This window comes from Pagrus major, chromosome 10 (genome assembly GCF_040436345.1).
Source record: "Pagrus major chromosome 10, Pma_NU_1.0".
Lineage (NCBI taxonomy): Eukaryota > Metazoa > Chordata > Actinopteri > Spariformes > Sparidae > Pagrus > Pagrus major.
The window spans coordinates 6,945,318-6,957,560 of NC_133224.1; the positions used below are offsets into that span (position 1 = coordinate 6,945,318).

The following is a 12,243-nucleotide window of genomic DNA, read 5'->3' on the forward strand; positions in this document are numbered from 1 at the left end:
CAGATCTGGGCAGGTCCTCATCTGAAGTATGACGATAGTTGTGATACTGTCTGATCATGTTGCTGGTGATATTATAGTCTGATCAAACCACACAGAGGTTTTTTTCTTACTATCAGAGGCAGTCTTTGTCAAACCAAGCACAGCTTCGGTTTCACATTTACTGTACATAGGTTGTGTTATCAGTAGAGGAAGGGAACATTCTCTGCTGACGGTGAGTATGTTTCCTGTCATCAGTGATAGAGGGTCAACAAAGGCCTGTTGCACTTCTTCATCACTGCATCATGAAAGTGACAACACGTTGTAGAACCACAATCTGAGGACATAGCACATTTCAGTTCTCGCACTTTAAACTTAAAATATTTATTGGTTCAACAACTTTATTCACTCAAATGACATTCTTTTAAAACGTTTCAATACTGATGACAGCTGAAGTAAAAAAAAAACAAAAACGTATTAACAAAACATAATAAGAAGGATTTAAAACAAGACTTTATCAGGTTATGGTGATTGTTACTGTTGGAGTAAACACATTTATTCCCACTTAAAAATAACTTGTCTGTGTTCCACTGTGTTGACTTTATTTTATTTTAACACAAATACAAGCTGAACTTGTTTTTGTAAAATCCCACTTTGTCCGTGCACATTTCACACAGGTCAGTTCACATTTGAAGTTAAAGGAAAAGTTCACCCAAAAATGAAGATTCAGTCATAATCTACTCGCCCCCGTTGCCAAAGTTTTTGTAGTCCACAAAACATTTCTGGAGCCTCACAGCAAAACGGCGTTGTATCATTCTCCTAAACAACTGAAGTAGATGGGGACTTGTTTTAAAACGTAAAGCCACAGAAAACATAAAATGGAGATTTGGATTATGCTGGATGAGCTGTATGGGGCCATTTTATGTTTTGTTTTTTCTTTCAGTGTGTTTTAAAGGAGCAATACGTAAAAGTTTTTGTTGAAAGCGTTCAAAAATTAACTTAAATTCTCAACAACAGAATGTGAAGAAATAGCTGTGTTGAAATTATGATGTCTATGTAGAGTTGCAGAGATGTCCACTGAAGTTAGCATGCTAACCAGTTAGCCGTGGTCTGCCCTAGTACACTCCCCTGGTCGCTGAGCAGTCCGAACCGCTAGCTGCATGGCTAACTAAGCTAAATAGCTAGTGGCAGCTACAGTTACCAGCAGTCAGTGGTTACTCAGGTGATATGCTTCAGGAGGTTGATTCTTACATATTGCACCTTTAATGTTTTCATACAAGTCCCCATCTTCTGCAGTTGTTCTTGAGAATGCTTCACCGCTGTTTTGCTGTGAAGCTCCAGAAACGTTTAGCGGACTACAAACTTCACCCGACTTTCCATCAGCATGTGGGTGAGAAGATAATGACTGAATTTTCCTTTTTCGGTGGACTGTTCCTTTAAAGGCTGCAGAACTCTAGGCATTTTAAATATACCTACATACTGTAAGTGAGGTTTTTTTCAGGGGCTTTCCTTGCATCAACACAATATTGCATTTCAGCATTTTACAATTAGACACCTAAAGGGAAGAGTCGTGTTCAACAAGCACCAGTCTGGCAGTATAGGCCAGGTCAGCGAGGTAAAGCAGGAAGTTGAGGAGGAGGATGAAGCAGATGCAGTATACGGCCATGCACCACTCGAGTGCTGGATAGAAGTTGTACGACACAGGCTGGCTGACCAGGATGAAGATGATACAGGCCACAAAGGTCTAGCACACCTTCAGCAGGCCTGGAGCCGTAGCCATGTAACCTGCCACCTCTCCTGGCCTCACTTCAGTCAGGCTCACCTCCCCCATGTAGGCGACCGCTGCCAGGCAGGAGAAGACGGTGGAGACAATGCGATGGGCTCGAACCTCGCTGGTTAGAGGCTGGTCCTTGATGTAAAACAGTGGGAAGATGACAGAGGCAGAGAGGCAGAGGAGGGCGCCGTAGCAGGCGACAGTGATGGGGAAATTGGTCCAGGACACCGGGGTTCGGGCCTGAAGGCCACACTGCTCCACCAGCAGGACCAGCAGGGTGCAGGCGAAGCTGAACGCCCAGCAAAAGATGCACCAGTCAGCCATGGATCCATAAAGTGGGCCTACATGTGCTGCGACACTGAACGCCACGCAGGTGAAGAGCACGGCAGCTAAACGCACCCATAGCAGCTGGGAGGTGGGAAACACGAATACTGGCATGATGGGAAATTACGACAAGTCTGGAGGGGAAAGAGGCTTCTGAAGTCCAGCGAGGATTAAGATGAGTCTTCAATACTGAACGTGTGATCTTGTGTCGGAGATGTCGTCACACACTCTGTGGATGTTTGTCACATACTCTGCAGGAAGACAATAAAAGAGGAGAGTGATCAGAATAAACTGAGGAAACGTTTGGTGAGAAGATGACAGAAGACAGGTACTGTGCAGTATATCAGTGAAATACAAACATCCTGTTGTGTTTTGTATTTGTATGTTGTATGTAACTTTCCCTTTAAGTGGAGACCTCCTCATATTCTTTCTTTGAAACTAAACAAAGCATCATAAAAGTCTGAACAGCCTGTGATGAAGAATTTCCCAGTTGTCCAGTACCCAGTCTGAAATATGATGTCACATAATTTTGTAAATGTAATCATAAATGATTCATCCCTGACTGGCAGGCCTGAGCTCAAACTAAAGTTGTGTAAAGACTGAAGAATGTTTGAGGAACCTCGAGGGGCGGTTCAAGCTGTGACCTGTGCAGGGACGTTTAAGGGAAGATGAAACTTAAAAGAGTTGGAAAACGAAAGCACATTCACAACTCCAGGCTGTGAATGGTTCGATATTGATGCCCTCTAGTGTCCAAACTGTGCTGGTTTTTAGTTCAGCTGCAGTTCATTGATAAAACACGAAGCGCAGGCTCAAAGGTGTAAATTAATTCTAAAATATAAACACACATTTGGGCACAAATGAAACACACTGGATGTAAACAAACAGTAATGTCAGCTAAATCTTTGATTTGAAACAGTTTTAATTATTCAAATGCACCATTCATAAATTGATTGAAATGAAGCTGTTTTAGCACAAGCATCAGAATCTTGTCTAACAAAATGACATTGTTAACATACATTAAATGATATTTTCTGGTTAGTTTTGGAACAAGAAACATTGATCAGTGTCCTGAGGGGAGACAGAAACACAGCCAACAACGTACACTGGTTTGATTTAAATCAGCAGTTGAAAAATTAAAAGAACACATCAAACCAACACTGAGGTCAGCTCGTGAATCAGAAATAAGTTTGAACCTTAGACACAAAGTACAACCTGTCACATGTGAATAAACATATTAATCAGAGAATAAAGATTTGTCATTAAATATACAGGCAAATGATCTCTTCTTTGTTCAGGAGTCACAATATTAAAGGTTTCGACCACAGCATCCTTTGTTTCACTATAGACAGATTGGGCTTCATTCTTGAAGCCCTCTGCTGCCCTCTTTGCTGCCTCCAGTGGTGTGTCTGCTCCTTCAGCTGCACGATGTCCTTGAACACCTCCTATCACTGCTCCTACTGCTACTGCTGCTGCTCAGGCTCCGCCTCTAGCTCTCAATGCTCTTGCAAAATGATCTGCTATGTTGACTATAGTCAGTAATGATATAGTTTTTAAAGCTGTGATCACTACTCAAGCCATCACTGCTACACAAAACAAAGCTCCTATGAAAACACCTATTCCAACATCTGCTAATCTGATCAAAACCTTATATACTCTGTCCTTAGCCTTCTCTATGATCTCTTCCTCTGTCATGTTTCCTGATGACTGTCTAATGTTTTCCACCTCTTGTTTTTTAATTTCCTCCACTTCTTGCAGCATCTCATTGGTGTAGCAGCTTCCGTTGTTTTCCATCACCATCTTGTCTATTGACTTGAGCAGCTCCTCCACCTGACGCTGGTTGCTCCTGCACAGCTCTGAACACATTAGTACACGTGTAACACTTTAATTGAAAATAACCAATGTTTGGTTATACTTTTGAACACATTCACTTCAAAGTGATGGGACCTATTTAACACAGGCATACTCCCTGATCAAAAGTGTAGGGGTGAGGCTTAAACCAGTCTCAGCCAGTGGACTAAAACTTCTGACAGTGACATGGAAATGCTGAACATTTTTAAAAAATAAAGCTTGATGATTAAAACATTTAAATACAATGTCTATTTGTTTAAATTTCACTTTTTTTAAAAACAAGAATAGAACAATTGTCAAAAATGTATTTCAGTATCATCTCATGAACTTAATTTTGGTGTTTGATTCAGTATTCTGTAGAATGGCCCTACCATGGATGGAAGGATCCTTTAGCACAGACAAAAGACATTAAATCATTTTTGCATGAATATCATCAGTAATAAAAAAAAGCCTTTGGGAAACTCTCTGGGAACTGTCTTCTGTGTACATTAATCCCCACCTTAAGTTACTTAAATATTCTGTGTCTGCCTTTTTTACCTTGGCGACCCTGTTTAACCTTGGCAGCTTTGGCAGCAGCTCAACCACAACCACACTTCAAACACTTCACAGAAAATTCTATCTATCTGTCACATCACATCTATCTGCGTCCAGTGGCCCTGACCAATTTGGTGCCCTAGGCAAGATTTTGGCTGGCGCCCCCTTGCATCGCAGTCAATTTCACAATCAATTTTCATACACTCACACAGAAACTACATGTATGTATTCAAGATTTTATTTCTTTTAAGTCAAAAATATCACACCAAATAAAAACTGAATCAAGTGATAAATTAAAAATATAACATAAATAGGGTATTGCACAAACATATTAAAGAATATTCTATTTACATACAAAATAAAAAACAGTCTGTTTTCTTTGGGAGGAAACCTTTTGCAACAGAAGCAGTGCAAGCTATCATTCTTGTTTGAGTACATCAGCCAGCTTCTTCTGATTTTTTTCCCCACTGACTAAGACTCTGGTAAAAAAGTCATGTGGACACTTTCTCCCATCTTTGTTTTTGGGAAATGTGTAACTGCTTTTTATTTGAAATGATCGTCTTTGAACTAACTCCTTTCTTACTTTGTCAGTTAGAAGAGATGGCCAGTCAGCAGGTCTATTGTTGCAGCCTTTAGTCCTGATGCTGTGTCACTCTGCTGTGCTGAGGTAGAGGACAGGAGCACTTGATGCTGTGTCACTGGCGGTGGTGGTGAAATATTTTAAAAGTGCATCTGAAGAGAGAAGAGAAGTATATGTGATCACTGGATGTTACATTTTAATAACAAACAGATGCTTGGTGTGTGCTATACATAAGACTAATATAGACTAAAGTAAAGTGCAGTGAAACTTATATATAGCTATATATATATGTAGCCTATGAATGATATGGGAAAGCTAAGGTATGGAGTATTAACAGTAATACACTTTAACTGCACACTGATGTAAACTTTAACATAAACTGTGACACAATAAACCAAAGTCTTACAACTGCTCTATTACTTATAAATGGGATGGAAAACTAAAAGCATTTTAACTGACATACAAGCAGGAAAACACAGCCAACAGGTTAAAATAACACCTGAACTGGCCTGACGTTAACTTTCCAAATGTCCCTGATGAATTTAAGGTGGAGTAACATTAACTAACGTCGACTCAGCTATTTACTGACTATTAAACAATGCTACTATCGTCCAAAGTAAGCCAGCAAGTTAACACTCTGCTCCAACAACGGTAACTACGATTAAACTATTGGTTTCATTCAGTTCATCACATTGATGTTACCGTACCTCTTTCTTTTTCACGTGTTTCTCCTCTTCTTTCCTTCTTTTCCTTCCCTGGGCGCCGGATGGTTTCAGTCTTTTGGACATTGTGGTTCCGCTACAGTGTCAATAAATGTCTCTCTTGGGTCACGGTCCGGTCAGATTCAGGCAGCTCGCCTCTCGCCTCTCGACCCCGCCCCCCACCCTCACAGAGGTCAGGTAAAGTGCAACGAGCCAGGAACCCAGAAGAAAGGCCTCTGAATTATTTAATAGGCTTTGCTATGAAGTTATGTTGCTGTGGGCTTATATAATATTTCGAAATAATATTAGTAATAGCACTGGTAAAAAATAGTTTTTTTTTTGTTTTGTTTTTTCTCCCCCCGTTTGCGGCGCCCTTAGCATTCGCCTATACTGCCTATGCCCAGGACCGGCCCTGTCTGCGTCAAAGGAACCAAAAGGCCCAATGGTAGAGGAGATTGAAGCCAGGCAACAGCTATTGTTAGGTAGAAAATAGTGAGTTGACAAACAAAGCCAAATACACAGCTTGGGAGTGTGTGTGCATATTGTTCATAAAGCTCATACAAAGTTCACCACAAGCTTGGACACATGCATCCCAAACAACACTAACCCTACAACCAGCGGGAAACCCCTTTGTTCAAGTCTAGACATTTCTTAGAGATGAGATCATTTTCACATCAAAATAATGTTTTATAAATAACTACTTATATGTGCTTTTGTGCAAAAGGCATTCTTAGGATCAGATTTGATTTTAAGTCTGTTTTATTAATGCGGCCCAACAGGCGCAGAGTGGCTGTCGGGAGCACTGTGAGATAACACCATCATCAGCTCAAAATGTTGTTTGGTTTATAACCAAACTAATGACATTCAACCAATGACATCGGCCTCAACTTCAGTTTGTGTCATGTACTAATTATCATCGCGCTAACATGCTAAACTGAGATGATTAACATGATAAACATTACACACACTTACCATCAGCATGTTAGTATGGCTGTAGACTCTTAGTTTGGTTTTACTCTTTAGATCTTTAAAATCCTCCATAAACATTTAAAATAAACATGCTAGGGTTCTCAAAGAAATTGTTTTAATTAACTGGCTGCACCATTCATAAATGGAAAAAAAATAAGAGCATGTTTTTCATAGGTTTTTATTGACTGTTCATATGTGATGATACATTTTAATCCAAAAGGAACCACAACTTTTGCAGGAGCATCAGAAGCATGTCAAAAACATTATGTACATACATCACTCTGGTCAGCGTTTGAAAGAGGAAACACTGATCAATGTTTTAATGGAGACAGAAATACAACTGACATCATACACTGGTTTGATTAAAATATTTTTAAAGTTCTTATCTATGAATGCTGTTGTAAATGTTTGATCTTTGTGATTACAGTTTACAGAAGTGACAGCCTGGTGCTGTGGTTAGCTTGTGAAACAGGAAAACGCTAATAAAAGTTTGAAGCTCAGACAAAGTACAACCTATGACATATCACATCTGAATAAACATAATTAGCTCAATGGTTAAAGATTTAAATCTGAAGTGAGATTGTTCCTGAAGAAATCTCAGCTCTCTCACACCTCGTGGCTCATTACAGGTTTCAACAATGTTTACACTTCGGCTGTGATGAATTTGCTTCATCTAAGACGGATTGGGCTTCATTCTTGACAACCCCAGCTTCCTGTGGTGTGTCTGCTCTTTTACCTTTAATAGATCCTGTAACACCTGCTATCACTGCTCCTACTACACCAGTTGCCACTGCAACTGTGCTGAATGACACTGAAAATCCAAAACTTGCTGCGACACGTACAGCGCCTATTCCAATGACTGCCAATATGATCAAATACTTGTTAAATACGCTGCCCTTAGCCCGATCTCTGAGCAGCATCTCAGTGGTGTAGCAGCTTCCATTGTTTTCCGTCACCATCTTGTCTATTGACTTGAGCAGCTCCTCCACCTGGAACTGGTTGCTCCTGTTTTTATCTTTTGTTTTTTTTTCTTTCCAGTATTTATTGTCAACAACGTGGCACCGTCCTCCACACTTCTTCACCAGATCACTCAAATTTTCACTTTGATTGACAAATTCCTTAATCGTCTTTCCTTCAGGGAGCTGGTCACCATGAGTGAAGAGAACCGTGGCATATTTGAAAGCTTCTTCAGAAAAGTATTCTTGTATTTTGTTGATGACAGCCTGCTCCTGCTTTGTGAATTTCTCCACTTTGAGCACAATGAGAAAAGCATGAGGCCCAGGAGCACACTCTGTGATACACCTCACCATCTCAGGCTTCATCTCCTCCTCAGATCTGTCTGTGTCAAAGAGACCAGGAGTGTCGATCAGAGTGATGCTTCTTCCATTGACAGATCTGGTTTCTGATTGACATTTGGTTGTTTCAGAGTTAAAAGTGTGTTCGATTTTAAAGAGCTTTTCTCCAAATATGGTGTTAGCCAGGCTGCTTCTCCCAGCTTCAGTTTTTCCCAAGATGACAATTCTCATTGTGTTTGACACTGAAAAAGAATAATGTCCATCATTAATACTGTACATTTGTGTTTTGGTTGTTTTTATATATTAAATGATTCCATTCAATACAATTAAAACCCTCATTGGACATTTTGGGCTGCTTTGATTAAAACATGTACGTTCACACAAACACACACACACACGCACACACACACACACACACACACACACACACACACACACACACACATCTGTAGATACATATATTAAATTGTACAACTGTAAATTTCTGTTTGTTATTTTTATCTTTTTATTAATATCACTTTCAGCAACCAACTGATACTGATTTTTTTTGCTAAAGTTCAGTGTTTATCATTTTCCTTTTGTGTGTTTAAAATATATCCTTTTGCCATCACAATGCTAATGTTGTTCAGTTTTTTCCTTCTTTGTCATCCGTCAAATCACTTAATATTATGGTTAAAGGGCAACCATAATATCCCAGCCATGTTTAACAACAACAACAACAACTTCCTTAAATGCCATAAAAAACAGATACATTTGTCTACCTGTGCAGCAGATGTTTTTGAGAAAGATAGATTCTGTTTATTTTTCTCTCTTGCTCAACAAAAATAAAAAAGGAAAGCAATAAAGGTCTCTGCGACAGAGCCTTTTACTAATCACCTACTTAGCGTCACTCTACATAATAGTCATGAGACACACATTCTCAGCTGAGGCCCGTTGTTCATGTGAACTTGGAGGGCAGTGACATTACAGTAATGCCACCGAACGTGCAATTATGGACAAACTGTATCGCGTTTTGTTTTGTTTCTTTGCCATGTGAACCTTTTATAAGTAATGAAAAAAATATATGAAAATGGTGACTGTAAAAGAAGACTTTAATATAATTGCAGCACATACATTAGAAGTTCACTAATCAGTAGCCTATGTTTATTTCCATATGAAATGGGGTTGCTGTTTGTTTTTTTTCAAACATTTGTCTGGTGTTTATTGGGTAGACCAATTTTTTCATCAGGAAGATAAGCGGTTAAACATTAGCCTGGTGTATAGGCAATTTAGCCACCCACTTCATGATCTTTGGATGGACTACAGTACAATAAAACTTTGCCCTTTGCCGATTGCAGTTATTACTTTATTGTTTCTGCAGAATATATGTATTGATAACACCATTTTCAAGATTCAAGAATCAATGTAATCATACTCATACAATCAGGACTGTATAACAAAATGTTAGTTGTAGTCCCTTTGTGCTACTGAAAATGTAAGAAAACATTTGATAAATGGATGAATACAACATAAAAATAAGAATAAAATTTAAATCAGGTGGGATACAGAGGATGGCAGCAGAGACTTCCGTACAGGCTGGCTTGGTTGGGTGTTTTGTTATTCAACATACTTTACATAATTCACAAACTTCAGTTTTGCTAATAGAAGACCTATACGATAATTGATTGGTCTATTGATATTCATCACAGATCATTTTCAATTCAATAAATACAATTAAATTTACTTTTCACTTTCAAGTCAATGTTTAAACAGAAAGGGTGCTATGTGAGCCAAAAAGCATGCTTTAATCCAGGTAGTAATGCCTGGGTTTATATACGTGGTTTTTGACATAACCATTTCTCATTTCTTCAAGTTTATGGTCTTTGGATTACAGCACAGTAAAAACAACTGCTGTTGCTCTTCATGTGAAATTTCATAGGTGTTGCAGAAAAGTGGTGACAATTACATAAACTATTATTTCCAAACAGTATCACCGTACTGTCCCCTCTAGGTACCCATTATTTAGCAAGAAAAGGTTCTCCCTTCTTTCCATTAGAGTGCCCACTTGTTACTGCCTTGTTTCCTTCAGTCTCATTATCTTCCACTGTACCAACATTTAAGTAGGATACCAATAACATCTGTCAAAACAGTGTCACAAAGATCTATGGGAGCCATCTAAATTTAGCACCTGCACACTGTAAAAATTGTGCTCAGCTGTTAATTCAAGTTCTGCATCTTTCAACTTAATAAACAGTGTTTAGTCCTGACAGAAATAACTGAAAGAATTTAACTTACTGTCCATGTTGTTGAAAGTCAATCACTTTGGAGCAACAATTAGTAAGAGTGACAAGACTGAAAGCGTGTATGTGAAAATGTTTCCTGTATCTTCTCTGAGTTTTGATGCCAGTTCCAGTCACTGACTCGTTGCACAATGAACAAAGTCCAAAAAAAAAGCATACTGTACGTGTTTTCATGCACATCCATGTAACGCCTGCCAATGTAATAATGTCCACAAACGTAATAAACCACAAACGTAATAAAGTTCTGCAGCATTTAATGTAATAAACCCACAAATGTAATACATTTTCCACAAACGTAATAGCCGCTGCCTACTACAAACGTAATACGGGATTTCCCACAAACGTAATAACTATTACGTTTGTGGGATGTTAGATTGATGACCCGTGAGCGGCTGGATGATGCTGAAGAAAAGGCAGGCAATGGTCGGGTTTCCCAGATTTCATTATATTTATTCAATCGAATGTCCAAAATAGCAGCAACAACAATAGTGATATGTCTCTGAGATCAGACGTGCAACCCAGACAGATGGTAAATGGCGCCTTAAATACTGTGTCAATAGGCTTAATCACCGGACTCTTCCACTCAGAGGTGAGTTAAAATATAATCATATGGCTAAGTAACCAAATGACAATTTCCCTCTTTACTTATAATACACAATATTTACAATAATTCATTTTGAAACCCCAAAATACACATATAAAATATAATTACAACATATAGAAATAAACACCGCAATTTGAAAATCCCCCCACTTCCTGTCCTGCCACTTGGTCTCTCCCGAAACGTTTATCACTGTGCTGTGCCCCCGGGGGAATCTTTTGGCCCGCGCACCCTGGAGCAGACACAGGATCGGACAGGTAAGTGTTAAACACAAACAACTCGTTTCTGCACTACAGCACCCACTTGCACTCTTACCCATTAGCGATATTGCACATACACATCTTCCCCAATACCTTTGCATTGCTTACAGTTCATTCTCGTCAATTACCTGCACAAGTTTTAGCGGAGCTTAACTTTTCCTCTCTTCTTGCAGGCGGAGCCGAGTGCGCATTCCCGCACCTGCCCGACGGCACGCAATCAACCGCGGTCACGAGGTTTCATATGGCTCAATAAATATTCAATAAATAGATTCATTTAAATATCTGTAAAAACTGTGCAAATAAGCATGTGCAAAATGTACTGTGCAAATCTTAAATAAAGTGCTATTATGACTAAAGTGCAATGTGCAGTTATTGCAATGGCTTGAGAGTTGTTGTTGTGCAAATGATACCGTTAACCACATGTGCAATATATATACGTAACGAAATGCGCTTCGTTACATTTCCTCCCCCCTCTCCTGAAGGAGAACAGTACCTCAGTCTTCAGACATCCTGGACAGACAGTCCGCCACAACGTTGGACTTCCCTGACCTGTATTGCACTGTGAAGTCGTATGGCTGCAGGGCCAGGTACCAGCCAGCAATGTGCATGGTTGCATCCCTCATGCGATGAAGCCATTGTAGGGCTCTATGGTCTGTCTCCAGGAAAAAGTGTCGCCCCAACAGATGGTATCTGAGGGTGTCGATCGCCCCCTCTTCATGGCTAAGCACTCTTTTTCCACTGTTGAGTATCTTGTCTCCCTGTCCAACAGTTTCCGACTCAGGAAAACAACAGGCCTCCTCTCTCCCTCCACTTCCTGCAGCAGCACCGCTCCCAGGCCCACTCCAGAAGCATCCGTCTGCAGGGTGAAAGGCTTGTTGAAGTCCGGACTGTCGAGAACAGAGTGAGCACAGATGGCCTCCTTGAGGTCTTTGAAGGCTCTGTCACACTCCTCTGTCCATCGCACTTTGTTGGGTGCTGAGGCTTTGGTCAGGTCATTCAGCACAACCGACCTGTCTGCAAAGTGAGGCACAAACTTCCTCTACCAACCCACCAAGCCCAGGAAACTTTTCACCTTCCTCTTGGTGGTCGGCACCGGGAAGGA

At 40.0% G+C, this 12,243-nt stretch overlaps 1 protein-coding gene and 1 pseudogene across 1 annotated transcript; both read right to left on the bottom strand.

The window, feature by feature from the left end:
- Positions 1–1,531: 1,531 nt before the first annotated feature.
- LOC141004105 (myeloid-associated differentiation marker homolog) lies at positions 1,532–2,280 on the bottom strand (annotated as a pseudogene).
- Positions 2,258–11,749, bottom strand: LOC141004106 (GTPase IMAP family member 7-like). The gene is made up of 4 exons (XM_073475602.1): positions 11,662–11,749; positions 7,696–8,243; positions 3,688–3,901; positions 2,258–2,325 (listed from the first exon to the last, which is right to left on the bottom strand). Exons 1-4 carry the CDS (start codon positions 11,747–11,749, stop codon positions 2,258–2,260), a joined length of 918 nt encoding a protein of 305 aa, XP_073331703.1.
- Positions 11,750–12,243: the final 494 nt, after the last annotated feature.

What these genes read in the sequence shown, in the direction of transcription:
- LOC141004106 (XM_073475602.1), bottom strand. Translation starts at nt 11,749, where the DNA reads ATGCACATTGCTGGCTGGTACCTGGCCCTGCAGCCATACGACTTCACA. An exon ending in GTCCAACGTTGTGGCGGACT is followed by an intron (nt 8,244 to 11,661) that starts GTCTGTCCAGGA and finishes ATTCTTTTTCAG; the next exon opens with TGTCAAACACAATGAGAATT. An exon ending in ACAGGAGCAACCAGTTCCAG is followed by an intron (nt 3,902 to 7,695) that starts GTGGAGGAGCTG and finishes AACCAGCGTCAG; the next exon opens with GTGGAGGAGCTGCTCAAGTC.